Here is a 20742-nt window from a genome sequence, read left to right as displayed (position 1 = left end):
GTGGGGTATCTTCATGGATGAGCCCAACAGCTCACTGCTTAAAGAAAAGTGACCCTTGTACAGTTACTGCTAGCTCTGAGCTATAAGATGGACATGCATGTTTTGTGGAAGCTAGTTAGGCTTCTCTTCATCAGAGCAAAGGTGACAGAAACTCATAAAAGTGCAACCAAGAAATACCCTGAATCTTCTAGAATAAGTTCTGCTCCATGCTAGAACAGGACACTTGTTCAATTGCCATCTCAGATCTCTCAACAATTACCCTTTGAATCAGTTATCTAGAATTGAATTTTCTAAGCAAAATATTTCATTGGACAGACCCATATGTAGACTTTTCAGCTTCTCTCTATAGTCGAGATATTAGAGATGGGGGAATTCAGACTCAAAAAGTTCTAGGTGGAGAAGGGCAACCTTTTTCACACCATTTTATTTGGAATTTCTCTGGGGAAGGAATGAGGTTGACTGCAGTCTGATTTAAGCTGTAACGCTTTGGGCTGATCTTGGTCCCACGATTCAGTCAGAGAAGCAAAGCAGGCTCATAAAATCCTGTGGGCTCCATCCTGGTTCAAAGGACAATGCTGAGGACTCACAGCACCTAAGAAACAGGACAGTAGACACAATGAGGCAGAACAAAGAATAGCAGGCAAGTTTCTGTGCATTCCACACCACAACAGTTCTTTCCTACATTTTAAAAGCTGGGAATTTGCTTATGTTTGAAAACCCCTGCCATCAGGCACCATTGCTAAGAAAAAAGCACAGCGTGATTTAAAAGAGAGCAGCGACTTTGTCTCATTGGGTACTTCTTAGCAGAAGGGACAGAAAGGAACAGTGATGCCTCTATGCCTCTAGGAATTCTGGATCCATGGGAGAAAACAGGATCAGGCTGCAACTCTCTCTCTCTCTCTCTCTCTCTCTCTCTCTCTCTCTCTCTCTCTCTCTCTCTCTCTCTCCCACTGAGATGTGCTCCAGAGCCGTACTGTACTGTTTCAGTGGCCAACTATAGCTACATATTAGTCTAAGCATTTACACACATTATTTCATTAAATTCCCACAGAACCCCTATGTTGTGGTCATTGTTTTATGCTTAGCTTATAAATGAAGCAACTATGGAACTGGGAGGTTCAAAAATCTTAGTGAGTTTCTGAGACTAGTAAGTATCAGAACTGAAATTGGAACCTCGAACTTAGGCTGTGACGCTCTCTTTCTCTTCTATCCAACCTGTCTTCATTTTGAAGCTCCTAATTTCAAATTCAATGTACAGCTCAGCATCCTGCCCTTGGGCCTCAGACACATGTTCCCTGATTGCAGAATCTGTCCCCCTGGGTGGCTGAACCTGAACATCTGGAACAGCTAATCCTCATGGTTTCATTCATCTTACCAAGTCACCTTGACTGAGTCAGGCTCAGATGAAAGAATTCAGTAGAGTTGCATGTTCCAGAAAATTTTGCAAAATATACAGTACAAATATGGACTCTTTGAAACTGAGAGCAAACCGATTCTATCTATGAAAAGCTGAGAGTAGAAACAAGGCTTTATAAGCTTCTGGAGACTCTGGCTGCTACAATAGATTCTTCACATTTGTTTTCAAGGCACAGAGCTACACTGTGAAGGTCTGAACCCTATACCTACTTTTATTATCAAGACTGGCACTGGCAGGTCCATGACGGTAGATCTTCTTGTCTAGAAAAGAAGACAAAAACATGGCAATGAGGCCACAGGCTAGGCTAGAAGCCCTGTAGCACCCCAGAGATCGTGGATTGCCTGGCCCTCACATTATGGACACGAAATGTGATTTCTCTTATCACATTCTGAGAAACAGAAGTCTGCCCATCATACATCCTTTGGAAACTCCCATCTCCCACGAAGAGCCAATGAAGGCTCTCTAGCTTGCTCACTGAATTCTGAACTATCAGACACTAGGGAATGAAAGGGACATCAACATTAGTAGTGGAATGTGAAGTGATTCTCCAGAAGAGACTTCGATAATAAACATTTGTATATGAATGTGTGTCACAGTCTCGGGAATACACAATGCCTGCAACATCCTTTGCCCTGATGTGTGTCAGTTATAGTAGATGCTCACTAAAGGGTTGCTGGATTGAATTGGAACTGTATAGAGTTGATATGTTTGGAAAATGCTGATTTGAGCCATTTGTTTTCTAAGCAACTGTTGAAGCAGGGTTCTGCCTTGTGTACACGTGCATGTGTGTGTGTGTGTGTGTGTGTGTGTGTGTGTGTGTGTATGTGTGTGTATAAGAGTATAAATTTTTAGCATTTTCCTAAGTATGTAATTTGCATGATGTCATTTATATATATACATATATATGTATATATATATACTGATAATCAAACTATGGAAATATTAAAGTCCTATTTTAATGGGAAATTTGTTTGCAACATGGAACATAGTGCAAAACTTTGTGGGTTATGTTGAATTGGTCCTTTGTGGGCTGTATGCTTAATCACAGCAAACAGAATATCCAGTGACTTCCTTCAGGCATGAAACTGCATGCCTGATTATAAGGTTGTGAAAGAACATAATTCACCCAGGGTACAGCATGTTAGAGGATGCAGACTTGTTTTATAAATATATATATATATATATATATATGATATGTATATACATTTATGTGATGTATACAAACTATATATGTCACTTCACAAGAAAGGATAATCCTATGGCAGAGTGCCAGAGTGCATTGCTTTTTTGGTTAAGGTATAATGCACTCTTCTTTAAGTGAAACAAATAAACAACAGTGATAACAAAGGGACTCTTGCTCTATGAAGAGTATTTTGAATCTAGCAACTATTGAGTGGAAAAATATTGGGTGAGTGAGTGAAGAAAACATGAACAAGTCTAGAGGACTGTTGTTGTTGTTGGGTTTTTGGGGGGGAGTGCAGGGTGTGAGGAAGTTATGAGGGTGCAGAAACCCAAAGGAAAGCAAGCAAGAGGAGCCTAATATCCAGGAGGGTGTCACAGACAGCCAGACACTGTTGTGTGTGCCGTCAGCTATGGGGCTGCCTCTCCTATTGCTTTGAATTTTAATGTGTGGAGCAGATGGTTGGTATAGATTGCCCTTGTTTTTGCCCAGGAGTCTGGCATCATTGCAAGTTGTCAACCTGTTTGGAGAACAGAGTTTGAGCCTGTAGGTACGTCATAAGGCTCTGTTTTGCAAATAGATTGTTTAGTGGAATAGAGGTAAATGAGACAGCATGATTTTAGGCATGAGCCCTTCCTTTTTTCCTAGGACAAAGCCAAGTCAACAGACTGGGGAGATTATCTCAGGCCAATCTGTCTGTCAGCTCCCTCCATGTACTACTTTAGTCATTAAACTGTGTATGTGAGTGTGGCCTAGTGAAACAATTGACATTTTAAATAAAATAATGCCCCTTGCAAGCAGCCCTATTCATGCCCAGAATGGCAGCAATTAGTCTTAGCCCCTAATGTCATGCCAAGTCACTGTCAAGCACAGTAACCTTGCAAGTGTCTGTAAGTATCTCCTTACAGTGGCCTGAGCTGGGAGGCAGGTTCAAGAGTGATGCTGTGCTTCCGGCTGTCTTCACATGGCTGCAGCTCGCCTTGGCAGCAGGTTCCAGACGATGGTTTTGGTGTCTAACCTCCTGGACTAAATGTTGAAGGGACCCATGTCTCCCATCAGGATAGACTTGTGGAGCCAGATGCCTGTCAGGAAAGACTCGAAAGTAGGCAGGCTCTAGGAATTCTGGCCTCGCTGAGGAGGGGAATTGCCACAGCTCCTGAGGATGTGCATAGGGGGTCTTAGGCAAGGACAGTGGGTGCCAATTCATGGCCTTAGGACCATATTCATCCAAGCTGCTGCTACTGGCGCCATTTGCAGGAGATGTTTCTGGCTGTGGCTTTTTCCAAGAAGAGAGACACCATTGATTCGGGGGCATGCTGCTATCTGGAAAAGATTTAAACATTATGCTAAGCATTTTCCCAAATGTTGAATATAGAAGTAATTGATTATTTCTGCTTAATCTATAATATATTATACACACATGAATATATATATAATTTATTTTTATTATTTGTGTACTAGAAAGAAGTGTGTGTACAAGTGCAGGAGAAGGGTCACAGCAAAGATCACAAAAATAACTTTCAGGAGTCAGTTCTTTCCTTTCTTGATGGGTTCCAGGGATTGAGCTAAAGTCATCAGACCTGCCCAGCAAGTGGTTTTACCCACTGAGCAATCCCACCAGCCTCACGGTATATTTTTTGACTTGAAGTAAACAAAAAAATGTTTTTTTAAAACGCACACCAACCACAGTGTCCATAAATAGCTACTTCCCCTCTATATTTGTTTATATAAATCTTCAGACTGATTTTTGCTTAATTAAGATATAATGAATATCATTGAGCATATTGGCACATGCCTAAATTTCATGCTCAGGAAACTGAGGCGGGAGGGTTGGCTTAAGTTCACGGCAAGTCTGGCTTCATAGTGAGTGTGGGAGAATTCTGGGCAATAGTGTAAGCACTGTGTCCAGAAACAAAGAAAACAAACATTCTGCAAAACACAAGCTTTTTTCCAAGTTACTAATTTGAATGTCATCACTTCCTTACAAAAGATCTATGCACAAGCTTAAATCAAGAAAAAAATAAGGTAAAAATCTAAGCATTCGTTATTTTGACTGAATCCAGAATGGCTACAGGAAGTTACGACATGATTTAGAGCAAGACAAAATGGAAGAGCATCCCATTTCAGGGTGTGGTACAGAATTTGTTTTATTTTGGTCAGGATCATTCTCTATTGCTTCAGGAATAAGGTGGATTTTTAGTTCTTTTTACTAAAGAAGTCTTTAATAGTATCAAGTTATTTGAGAGGAAACCAGCACACAGCTAACATGAACAGTATCTTTCGAATGCCTGTATGCTGTTCTATCACCCAGCAGAATTGAAGTAAATATTGCACTTGTGGGCAGCTCAGTAGTTTACATTTGTAATCGTGTTACTGACAGCTCAGTAAACAGCTTTGCATGTGCATCTTTGCTGCCTCTGAGCCAATGGCCCCTTCCGGGATGACGTGTTTGATTTGTGTTCGGTTGCTGGTAATGTTTAGCCCTACTTTACAGCTTCTATTTTAAATACAGCAAATGGGAGGACTCCCCAGAATGGTATAAAAAGACTAGTGCTTACCTTCATTGGTCTTTCCCACAACTCTAGGAACTGAAAGCTAATCTTAGACATGAAAAGGGTAAGACACTGGACCATAGTAGCTAACTCTATTGGGCTGCTAGGAAACCGAGCAGGAGCAATGAATGCTCAGTAGGAAAGTAGTTACTTGCTCCTCATCCTACAACAGCAGAATGGTTGGGGTCAACAGGTGACACCATTTCAACTTGTCAAATTCATGTGGACTGACTAATGGGGACAGGATCTCATTGAGTCCCGATTCTAATTGTACCTGGGAAATCGGCTGACTCTGAGATCTCAAATGTCTACCATAGCTTAGAACATGAATGAATAGTTTCCCCGATCTCAGCATCCACTCAAGCAAGACGCTGGAGGGAAAGCATACTGCCAGGTCGGAGGGAAAGATGCTGCTTAAAGCTTGGAGTCTCTCCTCTATCTAAGATAATGGAGAAGTGGGCAAGGAGAGGACCATGACTGATGACAAAGAAGAATCGGTTAGCATTGGTCTGCCCGAGATAATGGTTTCCTTTTCTTCCACAGACACTTTCCAGTTCTCCTGAAGTTTCACTTTGACTGAATTTTGTATAAAATGAAAAACTATCAGAGAGGCTGATGCACTGTTGTTAGGGTGTCTCTATTCATGGTAGCTTTGCCTGGAATACAGATAGTAAATATAAAGAAGCCAGATCACACAAGACACAGGCATTTAACTCAACATCTCCCATCACTCATAATGAACAATGGCCACAGTTGGCCCTTTTAATGAAATTGAAGTCAGGGAAACATATTGGGATATATTCCTAGGGGTAAATGTTACTTTTGAAAGTTGATATTTCTAGCTACTTGTAAGTCAGGGCACTGTGTGCCCTGGAACAGAATGATTAAGCTGAATTCATATAATCAGGGTCCATGTTTCATTTTAATGGGAGTACTGCATGTCCTAAGCACAAATTATAAACATAGCTTAGTCCTTGACAACTGGGAAGCTTTTGTCTGTACTGGCTTTACAGATCTCATACATATGCCTGAGGTACACACTGGACATCTGAGAGGTGGAAAGCAGGGACACAGGGGGCTCTGAATATTTCAATTAACTGTTTTTGTTCCATTTAAGGGGAGTTATGTAGTATACCATTGTCCAATGTCCCATGTAGTCACTTGGTGCACCATGGTACCCTGAAGTTGGACCACCACAATGGTTGTGTGTGTCCTGAGAGACCACTTTTTCTAGACCAGGCTTGGATGCTTGTGGCCCATGGGGTGCAGACCCTGCATTGGGTGAGCTACTCTTTCTCAGACTTCTTGGTAAACTACATTTATAGCAATGTTCATCTGTGGGCATAGGGTGGAACCTTCAACCATGCCTTAGACTGTCTCAAAGTTGCTGTTGCAGTGACAGTCTTACCCTCCTAATTCCCTCTTGGTGCATGGGCAAGAAAGCCCAAGCAGTGCTCTCTCTCAAGTCCAAAATGACACGAATGGCTGGAGAGTATTTGAACACTTGGGTTCAGGGTTTTTATTTCTGTATTGGATTCAGGGATTTTTATTTCAGTAAGAACATAGATGGCGGGGTTGAGGATTTAGCTCAGTGGTATAGCACTTGCCTAGCAAGCGCAAGGCCCTGGGTTCGGTCCCCAGCTCCGAAAAAAAGAAAAAAGAAAAAGAAAAAAGAAAAAAAAAAGAACATCGATGGCTTCCACCCCATATACATCAACTGTAAGCATCTAGACTCTTCTTCTAGAATTCCTGTGACTCATTGGTTCTAAGATCAGGAGTGTCCAGAAAGTCAGAAATTCTATTCTTCCCTCCTCCCAAGAACGTCCAGAAACACCATCATTCCCACCCATGCACACTTTTGCAACCCCTAGAACCTACTAGAAGTCCTTTCTTCTACCATAAAGTTAGCAGTCACATCAGGGAATGATCCTGCCTCTGTGCTTGGATGGAAGCTCAGACCTCCTAATCTGGGCACACAAACTCTAACAACATCCTCTCAGAAATCTTCAATCTACAGTTTATCATGTTACTCTCTATGGCTGTAACCTGCTTGTTTTCTTCACACAAGTAGTTACATCATTCATTCATTCATTCACTCACTCCCTATTGTTCTTTCCTAATACCCAGTATGCATAGGGTTAGTTTATTTCTCCTCTCCACCAAGATATTCCTGAGAATTCTCACCATGCCTTGCACATAGCATGTCCTAGCTACATATTCCAATGAATGCACTCTCATATATTCAGTTACAATTATTAGAGCATATGAATATGCACAAACACACATATGTAATTGCAAAAATGTACATATACTCATAAATGTATGTGTGCACATACAAATAACACGAATATGCGTGCGCGCGCGCACACACACACACACACACACACACACACTTCCTCACTGAACTACTTTAAGGTTAGCAGGGAATTTGGCGCTTTCATACATTATTGAAGTTGAAGGAATAACAGATTGGCATAAATATCCCTGGTGAACAATTTTTATACACACATGCACACACACAAACCCACCTCTACAACTTATGCAACCTCTTGACATGGCTTTTTTTAAATTCTTTTTGCTGTTACAAGAAACCTGAGGCGGTGTAATCTCCAAAGAGGCAGGCAGATTATTCAAACTCTGGTACCGACACCCTAAAGAATAATCTCATTTCAGAACTGATCACATGGGGACAGGAAGCCAGGGAGCACTTCAGGGGTCAGGATTGTTCTTTTATTCCAACTCACTGTCTTGAGAATTGACAGGTAACACAGAATCTAAGAATTACTTTAATCCCTCTGAGAGGAGAGACCCAGCTCTTAAAGATCTTACTGTCTCTCACATCAGCACACTGAAACTTTACTGGGGACATATTCAGTGTATAACCAAACTACAGGCTTGGTTATTCCATCACCCACAGTTTAAAGATACAATCAAAGATACAAGCAAAAATGTAGCTGCAAGGATGTCTAAAGTGATGTGAAAGGTTAACAATAATCTAGATGTTAGAAAATTAATAAATGTCATCTATCTAAAAAGTGATGCTCTTGAAGTATAAAATAAAATCATCCAAACCTCACTGATCATGGCCCACAGCTCCCTGCTCCCAAACCCTGTGGGGGAGAGAGCTCATCACCCAGACAGGTGGGCAATGATGAGACTGCAGGGCAGGAGAGACCACCACTTCTGCCCACCTTTGCACACATCCCTGGCCCAAGAGGGCCTCTAGGAACAGGAAGATAGGGGCAGTCAAGCTGCAAGAGCCCTGCAGTCCAGACTGTGCCCGGATCTGAACGGACCCAGTCAAACAACTTCCTGCACCCAAATCCCATGGGAGGGAGAGATAGACCTTCAGAGGGGCAGACACACCTGGGAAACCAGAGGAGAATACTCTATGCCCACATTTCTGACTCTAGAGGAAAACGCCTAACGTCATCAGGACTCCCCTGTGCACAGGGACCCAGAAGTAGGGGCAGGCCCTTCTGCTTGCTGCCCTCATGGAGAACTGAAACCAAGCCCCGAGGAGCAACTTCAGGCCCGAGACCAGAGGTAAGACCAACATTTCTGCTCCAAGTGACCTACCTGGTGGACTCATGACACAAGCCCACAGGAACAGGTGAAAGCCAGTGGACAGGAATGACAACATGCCTGAAAGCAGAACACTCTGTCCCTATAACTGGCTGAAAGAAAACAGGAAAACAGGTCTACAGCACTCCTTACACATAGACCTATAGGACGGTCAAGCCACTGTAAGAAATAGCAGAACAAGGTAAGACCAGAGACAACCTGATGGCAAGAGGCAAGCGCAGGAACCCAAGCAAGAGAAACCAAGACTACATAACGTAATAGGAGCCCAATTCTCCCACCAAAGCAAACACTGAATATCCAAACACACCAGAAAAGCAAGATCTAGATTTAAAATCACATTTGATCATGATGATGGAGGACTTCAACAAAGACATAAAGAACTCCCTTAGAGAAATGCAGGAAAGCACAAGTAAACAAGTAGAAGCCCTTAGAGAGGAAACACAAAAGTCCCTGAAAGAATTACAGGAAAACACAATCAAACAGGTGAAGGAATTGAAAATGAAAATAGAAACAATAAAGAAAGCACAAAGGGAGGCAACCCTGGATATAGAAAACCAAAGGAAGAGACATGGAGCCGTAGATACAAGCTTCACCAACAGAATATAGGAGATAGAAGAGAGAATCTCAGGAGCAGAAGATTCTATAGAAATCATCAACTCAACTGTCAAAGATAATGTAAAACGGAAAAAGGTACTGGTCCAAAACATACAGGAAATCCAGGACTCAATGAGAAGATCAAACCTAAGGATAATAGGTATAGAAGAGAGTGAAGACTCCCAGATCAAAGGACCAGTAAATATCTTCAACAAAATCATACAAGAAAAATTCCCTAACCTAAAGAAAGAGATGCCCATAAAAATACAAGAAGCCTACAGAACTCCAAATAGATTGGACCACAAAAGAAACTTCCTCCCTTCATACAATAGTCAAAATACCAAATGCACAAAATAAAGAAAGAATATTAAAAGCAGTAAGGGAAAAAGGTCAAGTAACACATAAAAGCAGACCTATCAGAATTACACCAGACTTCTCACCAGAGACTATGAAAGCCAGAAGATCTTGGACAGATGTCATACAGACCCTAAGAGAACACAAATGCCAGCCCAGGTTACTGTATCCAGCAAAAGTCTCAAATAAAATAGATGCAGAAACCAAGATATTGGACGACAAAACGAAATTTACACATCTTCCTACAAATCCAGCGCTACAAAGGACAATAAATGGTAAAGCCCAACACAAGGAGGCAAGCTACACCCTAGAAAAAGCAAGAAACTAATAATTTTGCAACAAAACAAAGAGAAGACAAGCACACAATCATGATCTCCCCTCCAAATACGAAGATAACAAGAAGCAACAATCACTATTCCTTAATATCGCTCAACATCAATAGATTCAATTCCCCAATAAAAAGACACAGGTTAACAAATTGGATACATAATGAGGACTGAGCATTTTGCTGCCTACAGGAAACACACATCAGAGACAAAGAAAGACACTACCTCAGAGTAAAAGGCTGGAAAACAACATTCTAAGCAAATGGTCTGAAGAAGCAAGCTGGAGTAGCCATTCTAATATCGAATAAAATCAATTTTCAACCAAAAGTCATCAAAAAGATAGGAAGGACACTTCATAGTCATCAAAGGAAAAATTCACCAAGATGAACTCCCAATCCTAAATATCTATGCTCCAAATACAAGAGCACCTACATACATAAAAGAAACCTTACTAAAGCTCAAAGCACACATTGCAGCTCACACAATAATAGTAGGAGATTTCAACACCCCATTCTCATCAATGGACAGATCATGGAAACAGAAATTAAACAGAGACGTAGACAGACTAACAGAAGTTATGAACAAAATGGACTTAACATGTATATATACAACATTCTATCCTAAAACAAAAGATGTATCTTTTCACCACCTCATGGTACTTTCTCCAAAATCGACCATATAAACAGGCCTCAGTGGATGCAGAAAGATAGAAATAATCCCATGCGTGCTATCAGACCACCAAGGGCTAAAGCTGGTATTCAGTAATAATAAGGAAAGAACGCCCACATATACATGGAAGTCAAAAAATGCTCTACTCAATGATAACCTGCTCAAGGAAGAAATAAAAGAAATTAAAGACATCTTAGAATTTAATGAAAATGAATGTACAACATAACCAAACTAATGGGACACAATGAAAGCTGTGCTAAGAGGAAAACTCATAGCTCTGAGTGGCTGCAGAAAGAAACAGGGGAGAGCATATATCAGCAGCTTGACAGCACACCTAAAAGCTCTAGAAAAAAAGAAGCAAATACACACAGGAGGAGTAGAAGGCAGGAAATAATCAAACTCAGAGCTGAAATCAACCAAGTAGAAAGAAAAAGGACTATACAAAGAATCAACAGAACCAAAAGTTGGTTCTTTGAGAAAGTCAACAAGACAGATAAACCCTTAGCCAGATTAATCAGAGGACACAGAGAGTGTGTCCAAATTGACAAAGTCAAAAGTGAAAAGGGAGACATAACAACAGAATCAGAGGAAATTCAAAAAATCATTACATCCTGCTACAAAAGACTATATTCAACAAAACTTGAAAATCTGCAGGAAATGGACAATTTCCTAGACAGATACTAGGTAACAAAGTTAAATCAGGAACAGATAAACCATTTAAACAACTCCATAACTCCTAAAGGAATAGAAGCAGTCGTTAAAAGCCACCCAACCAAAAAGAGCCCAGGTCCAGAAGGGTTTAGTGCAGAATTCTATCAGACCTTCATAGAAGACCTCATACCAATACTATCCAAACTATTCCACAAATTCAAACAAATGGAGGGCTACTGAATTACTTCTATGAAGCCACAATTACTCTTATACATAAACCACACAAAGACCCAACAAAGAAAGAGAACTTCAGACCAATTTCCCTTATGAATATTGATGCAAAAATACTCAATAAAATTCTGGCTAACCGAATCCAAGAGCACAAGGGAAAAAGGTCAAGTAACATATAAAGGCAGACCTATCAGAATCACAGCAGACTTTTCACCAGAAACTATGAAAGCCAGAAGATCCTGGACAGATGTCATACAGACCCTAAGAGAACACAAATGCCAGCCCAAGTTACTGTATCCTGCAAAACTCTCAATTAACATAGATGGAGAAACCAAGATATTCCATGACAAAACCAAATTTACACAATATCTTTCTACAAATCCAGCACTACAAAGGATAATAAATGGTAAAGCCCAACATAAGGAGGCAAGCTATACCCTAGAAGAAGCAAGAAACTAATCGTCTTGGCAACAAAACAAAGAGAAGAAAAGCACGCAAACATAACCTCATATCCAAATATGAATATAACAGGAAGCAATAATCACTATTCCTTAATATCTCTCAACATCAATGGCCTCAACGCCCCAATTTCCCTTATGAATATTGATGCAAAAACACTCAATAAAATTCTGGCAAACCGAATCCAAGAGCACATCAAAACAATCATCCACCATGATCAAGTAGGCTTCATCCCAGGCATGCAGGGATGGCTTAATATACGGAAAACCATCATCATGATCCATTATATAAACAAACTGAAAGAACAAAACCACATGATCATTTCATTAGATGCTGAGAAAGCATTTGACAAAATTCAACACACCTTCATTATAAAAGTCCTGGAAAGAATAGAATTCAAGGCCCATACCTACACATAGTAAAAGCCATATACAGCAAACCAGTTGCTAACATTAAACTAAATGGAGAGAAACTTGAAACAATCCCACTAAAATCAGGGACTGGACAAGGCTGCCCACTCTCTCCCTACTTATTCAATATAGTTCTTGAAGTTCTAGCCAGAGCAATCAGACAACAAAAGGAGGTCAAGGGGATACAGATCAGAAAAGAAGTCAAAATATCACTATTTGTAGATGATATGATAGTATATTTAAGTGATACCAAAAGTTCCACCAGAGAACTACTAAAGCTGATAAACAACTTCAGCAAAGTGGCTGGGTATAAAATTAACTCAAATAAATCGGTAGACTTCCTCTACACAAAAGAGAAACAAGCCGAGAAAGAAATTAGGGAAACGACACCCTTCATAATAGTCCCAAATAATATAAAGTACCTCGGTGTGACTTTAACCAAGCAAGTAAAAGATCTGTACAATAAGAACTTCAAGACTCTGAAGAAAGAAATTGAAGAAGACCTCAGAAGATGGAAAGATCTCCCATGCTCATGGAGTGGCAGGATTAATGTAGTAAAAATGGCCATTTTACCAAAAGTGATCTACAGATTCAATGCAATCCCCATCAAAATACCAATCCAATTCTTCAAAGAGTTAGACAGAACAATTTGCAAATTCATCTGGAATAACAAAAAATCCAGGATAGCTAAAACTATCCTCAACAATAAAAGGACTTCAGGGGGAATCACTATCCCTGAACTCAAGCAGTATTACAGAGCAATAGTGATAAAAACTGCATGGTATTGGTACAGAGACAGACAGATAGACCAATGGAACAGAATTGAAGACCCAGAAATGAACCCACACACCTATGGGCACTTGATTTTTGACAAAGGAGCCAAAACCATCCAATGGAAAAAAAGATAGCATTTTCAGCAAATGGTGCTGGTTCAACTGGAGGGCAACATGTAGAAGAATGCAGATCGATCCATGCTTATCACCCTGTACAAAGCTTAAGTCCAAGTGGATCAAGGACCTCCACATCAAACCAGACACACTCAAACTAATAGAAGAAAAACTAGGGAAGCATCTGGAACACATGGGCACTGGAAAAAATTTCCTGAACAAAACACCAATGGCTTATGCTCTAAGATCAAGAATCGACAAATGGGATCTCATAAAACTGCAAAGCTTCTGTAAGGCAAAGGACACTGTGGTTAGGACAAAACGGCAACCAACAGATTGGGAAAAGATCTTTACCAATCCTACAACAGATAGAGGCCTTATATCCAAAATATACAAAGAACTCAAGAAGTTAGACCGCAGGGAAACAAATAACCCTATTAAAAAATGGGGTTCAGAGCTAAACAAAGAATTCACAGCTGAGGAATGCCGAATGGCTGAGAAACACCTAAAGAAATGTTCAACATCTTTAGTCATAAGGGAAATGCAAATCAAAACAACCCTGAGATTTCACCTCACACCAGCGAGAATGGCTAAGATCAAAAACTCAGGTGACAGCAAATGCTGGCCAGGATGTGGAGAAAGAGGAACACTCCTCTATTGTTGGTGGGATTGCAGACTGGTAAAACCATTCTGGAAATCAGTCTGGAGGTTCCTCAGAAAATTGGACATTGAAATGCCTGAGGATCCAGCTATACCTCTCTTGGGCATATACCCAAAAGATGCCCCAACATATAAAAAAGACACGTGCTCCACTATGTTCATTGCAGCCTTATTTATAATAGCCAGAAGCTGGAAAGGACCCAGATGCCCTTCAACAGAGGAATGGATACAGAAAATGTGGTACATCTACACAATGGAATATTACTCAGCTATCAAAAACAACGACTTTATGAAATTTGTAGGCAAATGGTTGGAACTGGAAAATATCATCCTGAGTGAGGTAACCCAATCACAGAAAAACACACATGGTATGCACTCCTTGATAAGTGGCTATTAGCCCAAATGCTTGAATTACCCTAGATGCCTAGAACACATGAAACTCAAGACAGATGATCAAAATGTGAATGCTTCACTCCTTCTTTAAAAGGGGAACAAGAATACCCTTGGCAGGGAATAGAGAGGCAAAGATTAAAACAGACACAGAAGGAACACCCATTCAGAGCCTGCCCCACATGTAGCCCATACATATACAGCCACCCAATTAGACAAGATGGATGAAGCAAAGAAGTGCAGGCCGACAGGAGCCGGATGTAGATCTCTCCTGAAAGACACAGCCAGAATACAGCAAATACAGAGGCGAATGCCAGCAGCAAACCACTGAACTGAGAACGGGACCCCCATTGAAGGAATCAGAGAAAGAACTGGAAGAGCTTGAAGGGGCTCAAGCCCCCATATGAACAACAATGCCAAGCAACCAGAGCTTCCAGGGACTAAGCCACTACCTAAAGACTATACGTGGACTGACCCTGGACTCTGACCTCATAGGTAGCAATGAATATCCTAGTAAGATCACCAGTGTAAGGGGAAGCCCTGTGTCCTGCTAAGACTGAACCCCCAGTGAACGTGATTGTTGGGGAGAGGGCCGCAATGGGGGGAGGATGGGGAGGGGAACACCCATAAAGAAGGGGAGGTGGAGGGGTTAGGGGGATGTTGGCCTGGAAACCGGGAAAGGGAATAACATTTGAAATGTAAATAAGAAATACCCAATTTAATAAAATGGGAAAAAATAAATAAAATAAAATCATAGAATATGTAACAACCCAAAGATATATCATTCTGATCATTTTCAAATAAAATATAGATTACAACCTATTATAGGCAAAGTGGTTCTGTATAAAAACTGAAGTGTGTCCATTTGTGTTTTCTAAATTTTCAAAAGGTGCAGATTATTTTCAAGGCAATGAAAACCAGTTTTTTAAAAAATATTCTCACTATTTTTCCCAGGTTGGCCATGAATTAGTCTCAAACAATCCTCCTGCATCGTCTTCTTGAGTACCTGGGACTATAGGCAAACTTCACTACATCAAACTGAGTTATTTTTAAATCCTAAAACATTTTAAAAATGACTTGACTTGTAGATGTCCGAAATATGAATCACAGCTGTGAAGATAAGTATATAATTGACTGATTATTTTTCCTCTGACTCTTTTTTCCCTCCTCCTTCTTTTCTCCCCATTTTTCTCCTCCTCTTTCCTTCTTCTTTCTCTTCCATTGTCTTTAGAACTACAGCATTATCACCCCATCTAACAAGACATTTTCTTTGAAATCCATGCACACCACATCCATCGATGCACACTCACATGCACACCTTACAGCAGGAAAGTATGTCGACTTTTGGCCACCACAGTCTACACATATTGACTTTGCACTCTCTATCCGTGTGGCTGGTGTCCCTCCATTTTTATTCACCCCCCAAAACAAAAATGCATGCTATTTGAACTAACTACTGACAAAATCATACCACAATTGGAAGATTAGCTTAGCGAGACACTTATATTCTGGGACAGCAAGGAGGCCTGCTCAGATCTAACTTCTCCTTCATAGTCACCCCCCAAGGCACCTAGTTTCTGATTTCTAGATGCCAAGGTTCATTTTTGTAACTGACAGAGATGAAAAATGTGTTGGTATCGTCAGGCACAGGGCATCTAACCTTTGTGGTAAGATTGACAGGTGTCTAGAGTATGCATCTTCATTTCCTCACCATTAATATGGGAACAGGAATCGATAGGTAGTGTAAAGGTGCAATACAATATTCCAGCCAAGAACCTTCACATGATCACAAACACACACACACACACACACACACACACGGAGGGGGGGGGCAAGCATCATGCATTTGGGTAGCTTGTCTTTAAAAATAAAAAAGAAACAAATTCTCCCCCACAGAGCCTACCCAGGGCTCAAACTCACAGTCATCCCGTCATCCTTCCTCAGTCTTCCCGGTGCTGGGATTGCTTGTGTGTGCGCTACCGTCAGCCTGCTTATCTTTGAAGAATAGCTAAATGGTGGCTGATTTTGAGGAATACAGGAAAGCAATTGTTTTGGTGTGGTATCTGGTACCTCACAGAAGCTAGGGACATACATATGCACAAGTCCCTTACTCTTATTAGAAAGGAAGCAGGTAGCAGGACTGTATTTCACATAGATATCCTCCACAAGATAAAAACATGGTGTTTCTTTCCAATCCCACTAACAGTACCAGATAGGAAGCCTTTGAAAATGTCTGTGGGGAAACTGATCTTCTCCTAGCATCCCTTGGGCATGTTTACTAGGTATATGGAAGTACACTTGGGACTTGTGCTAAGAGGAGGAGAACAGGGAAAACATGGGTTAAGATAAGGCCCATGAGCACCAGGACCACACCCTGCCTCAAGACATCACATCTATTGAAGCTTCACCAGGAACTGACTCTGAAGTCACCAATGTCCTCTAAAAGGGGAGATAACTCTGACTTGGGGAAAGAAGCCAGGATATTTAGTGGCATTCCCATATAGGTCTCTATGTTTGGACCTTGCATAATTGGCTTAACAGAGTGCCTTTAGAATGTGGGCAAATCTCATATGGTTGACTGTGAATGAGGGTCTGTTCTCTGCCTGACTGAACTGAGGCTGGACTGCCTGAGGTTGGTCTGAAGGGGTTAACAGAATGCTAAGCAGCAGTCAGTAATGAAAGGTTGCTTCATAGATTCCCACCATGTCTGAGGCTGGCGGTGTGTCATATAATACCACCAATGAGAACATCTACTGGCCTGGACTTCTTTCATGGGGCCCTCCCTTGAAGTAACCAAGCTTAGTAGAAATGGGACTCCTGTGATAAGGAAGGCCTTGAGAGAGACAGTCTTTCCTTCAGTTGCTCAGTCAGCTGATGGAATATTTGTTTAACCCAAAGCCAAATGAGAAAATGTGTAGGGGGTCTATAAGATTGTCATGAGGAACGTGTAATTAATATCCATAAAGCTAGTGGAGAAGAAAACCCCCACCTCTCTCTGGCATGTGGAAACTGGTTTGCCCAAGAAACAAGGCTAGGCCCAAGCTCCCCTAGTAGGCAGCAGCTCCCCAGACAAAACACAGCAAGGCCACAGGCCAAGAAAACACTAGAACAGTCACATAGCAAAGTTTCATACAACACAAAAGCTCATGGGAAGGGGCCCGATACTCTCTAACCCTAATGTTTTAAATGCAGGCTATCATATCCATAATATCTAATTTAGAACACCATGTCATACTTGTTTGACACCACCCCTACAAATTGTGTCACATTGCCACCTTGCATTATCCCACTGATGTCTCAAAAACACCTTATAGCTCGATAATTGTCAATTCTAGCATTGAGGAAATAGGTGCAGTCAGATGAAGTGACATGTTCTGAGAAAGGGGGTAGTTACCAGGCTAATTGCTAAGGCTACAGATCCAAAAGTAACCCTTCTCTGTGTTGACTTTATCTAAGGAGTCAGTGTGACATGTGTCCTCTGAAACTCCCATTGGATCTTAATCTCTCTTGTGAGGTACTAAGAGGGTCAAACTGTAGTTAGTCTCTTGAAATACAGGAGGGCCCTTTGGGGAATGACTAGGGATTTGATAATGACATCAAAATCGGTATTACATGTGGCTTTATGGCAAGAAGGAGAGTAGCCAGATAATATGCATAATTTCCTATGTGATGTGACACTGCCTTGGGTCTCTGTCAATATTATTATTATTATTATTTTCCCCCCGGAGCCGAGGACCGAACCCAGGGCCTTGCGCTTGCTAGGCAAGCGCTCTACCACTGAGCTAAATCCCCAACCAGGTCTCTGTCAATAAGAAGGCACTAACAGAAGTAGGCCCTTGGATGACAACTCTGTACCAAAAAAGTATTTTCTTCTTTTTGAAACAAGGTCTCATGTATTCCTAGACTGGCCTTGAACTCCTTATATAGTTGAGAGTGTCTTTGAACTCCTGGTCTTCCTGCCTCCATGTTCCACATGCTAGGATTATAAGCATGTGACATCGAGTTCATGCAGTGCTGAAGCTCAAATCCAAGCATGCTAGATAACTATGCTACCAACCAAACCACACCCCCATTTTCTTTGCAGCATGACTAGTGTGTGTTATTATGCTATGCTCCAAATCGGTTCCATTCACCCAAGTACTGAGTAACTTCCATGAGTCAGGAATTATGGGAAGTAGTTGGGAAACAACACCAGATTGAGTATCCACTGCTATATGTTCTTCCACATCATTCTAGTCACATCAGTTACCCAGCAAATTAACTTCTAGGAAAAAGGTAAATTGTGCTAAGGTCAGCTCATCAGGTACACACAAATCTACTCCTGAAGAATAAATCAGGATGGTGGAATCTACAGATGTCCTTGCCTATAGACAGGGGCTTCACGTGTCTACTTTACATGAATCTCCCCCATTTAGTGGTCCATAATCCTCTTATGAGACAAGCCATGTGTGTGTGGCCACAGAAATAGTGAACGCCTGAAAACATTTAGTCCCGGGTCTGCAGATACACATCAGGAATGTAGCCGGGAGCCAGACTCACTGCCTAATGGCACCAGGCACAGAGGCCACAATGTCTAGAGTCCATGGAATACTTTTGCAAGTCCAGACATTTTTATTTTAAAACCAAGACTTTATAAAACTGATTTTATGAAACTCTGCATTTTTTTTGTGGAGGAAGGGATCCATGAAGGCAAAAGTGTCTAAGGTCTGTGAAAGGCATATATACTATGGCCCCTGCTCCATGTCCATGGCTTCCTCCCCCAAACCTGAGTGTTTTAATTACACATTATGACATAGCTCTTTTGAGCAATAGATACCCCCATCCTCATGAGGGGTGGGAGAAGCATGTGGCAAGACTCCTCCATCCACTATTGACTGGCAGGAGGCTGGGGCACCCCTTATTGAAGATCTTTCTGTGTTCTTACCCTACAGCCAATCGTAATAATACCACTGATACGCAGCTCAAAGTGGACCATGGTAGAGCTCTTACTGTATGCAGATCCGCAAACTCAGCCTGTTAAACAGTCATGGAAACAGTGACACAGGTGGGCTCAGTTGACTAAGAACTGTCCATTTTACCTTAACTGTCTTAAGAAGTGCTGCGGTTTCTCGGTAAACAGTGATTTGCCTTTACCATGCACACATACCCAAGAACCTAGAATACGTCAAAGAACTGGTCTTTCAGTGAAAGATTCCTCCTTCCCAATGTGCTCACCATTCTTGAGGATCACATTTTCACTGTGGCTTGAGGAACTCAGTTCCTGGGGCCTCTTGAGGTTACTCAGAGCTCTGGAGAAGTGCTCGTCCACCACGCTACTGATGTCCCCTTGAAAGTAGGTGAAAAGGACACACTGGGCACTCCACTCCGTCTTTATCGGTTTTTGCCTGCTTTTAGGCATCTGGACACCAGTCTTCTTCACTTCTTCCATTGTCAGTGAATGACACAGGTGATGATAGCTGTCAACCAAATGAAAAATATCCTTGGTCCTATTTTACCAAGTGGCTCGGTTAGTTTAGTTAAATGGCATTAATTTCTTCCTTCCTTCCTCCCTCCTTCCCTCCCTCCCTCCTTCCCTCCCTCCCTCCCTCCCTTCCTTCCTCCCTTCCTTTCTTTCTTTCTTAATTAACCCAAGTGAGTTTCAGAAGGAAATTTTATACAGGTGAATAACGTACTTTGACTATGTCGCCCCCATTCTTAAGGACAGTTTGCTACTATAAGTACAGGGCCTCACTGGATCCCACAAGGAGTCACAGGGTTCTTGAAAAACAAACAGGCCTAATATAATCAGGGTTCAGAAAACAACATTTCAAAGCGCAGCCACACACCGAGAGTGGCCTTCTCTTACAAAAGGATTGTCAAACAGTAGACTATACAATAGCCAGGAAAGAGGTGTCAGAACACTGAGGTCAAATAACAGAAGTAAGTCCTTCCCAGATACAAGGTCAGTGCGGAGCCACCTCAGGCGGATTCTCTAGAGGGCTTGGCTAAACAATCAAGGGTGATACTGTCTCCCAGCACTTCTTTCCAGTCTGACCACTTCCATGCAAGCTAGTAAATCACATGAAAGCTTCAAGGACCTTTCAATGTCCTATGCTGCAGGAGACTGTCCTTCACAGAAGTCACTCCATCTTAGAATCCAGTGACTACAGCAACACCCGCTCTGAGGTCTTCAGAAACACATATTCATAACAATAAAAATGATTTCCAAACTCCATTTCTATGGTAGTACACTATAGCCACATTCCGTTCACTGCTCACCAACTATTTGCTGAGCTGCCTTGGAGTTGGACTGCAGCATCCACAACAGCATGGCCAAGCATGCCAGTTCCTTCAATGAGAGTCTCCTTTTGCATCAAGGCCAAGGCCTGACTCCCTTT

The 20742-nt window shown here is 41.6% G+C and overlaps 1 protein-coding gene across 1 annotated transcript; it reads right to left on the bottom strand.

Annotated features, from left to right (window-relative positions):
- Positions 1 to 405: 405 nt before the first annotated feature.
- Vgll1 (vestigial-like family member 1) lies at positions 406 to 19816 on the bottom strand. Its single transcript, XM_008773668.3, has 4 exons — positions 19580 to 19816; positions 3504 to 3920; positions 1627 to 1677; positions 406 to 592 (listed from the first exon to the last, which is right to left on the bottom strand). Exons 1-4 carry the CDS (start codon positions 19791 to 19793, stop codon positions 534 to 536), a joined length of 741 nt encoding a protein of 246 aa, XP_008771890.2. The 5' UTR covers positions 19794 to 19816; the 3' UTR covers positions 406 to 533.
- Between the last annotated feature and the right edge of the window lie 926 nt (positions 19817 to 20742).

The sequence above is a fragment of the Rattus norvegicus genome, chromosome X (genome assembly GCF_036323735.1).
Source record: "Rattus norvegicus strain BN/NHsdMcwi chromosome X, GRCr8, whole genome shotgun sequence".
NCBI classification, from domain to species: Eukaryota; Metazoa; Chordata; class Mammalia; order Rodentia; family Muridae; genus Rattus; species Rattus norvegicus.
This window is presented reverse-complemented; position numbering and strand designations above follow the sequence as displayed.

Excerpts from the sequence above, each read along its gene's own strand:
- Vgll1 (XM_008773668.3), bottom strand. The coding sequence starts at position 19,793 with ATGGAAGAAGTGAAGAAGACTGGTGTCCAGATGCCTAAAAGCAGGCAA. Across the intron at positions 1,678-3,503 it reads GCCTCCCAGCTCAGGCCACT|ACAAGAAGATCTACCGTCAT; the intron begins GTAAGGAGATAC and ends CTTCTTTTCTAG. Across the intron at positions 593-1,626 it reads TGCCAGTCTTGATAATAAAA|GTGCTGTGAGTCCTCAGCAT; the intron begins GTAGGTATAGGG and ends CCTGTTTCTTAG.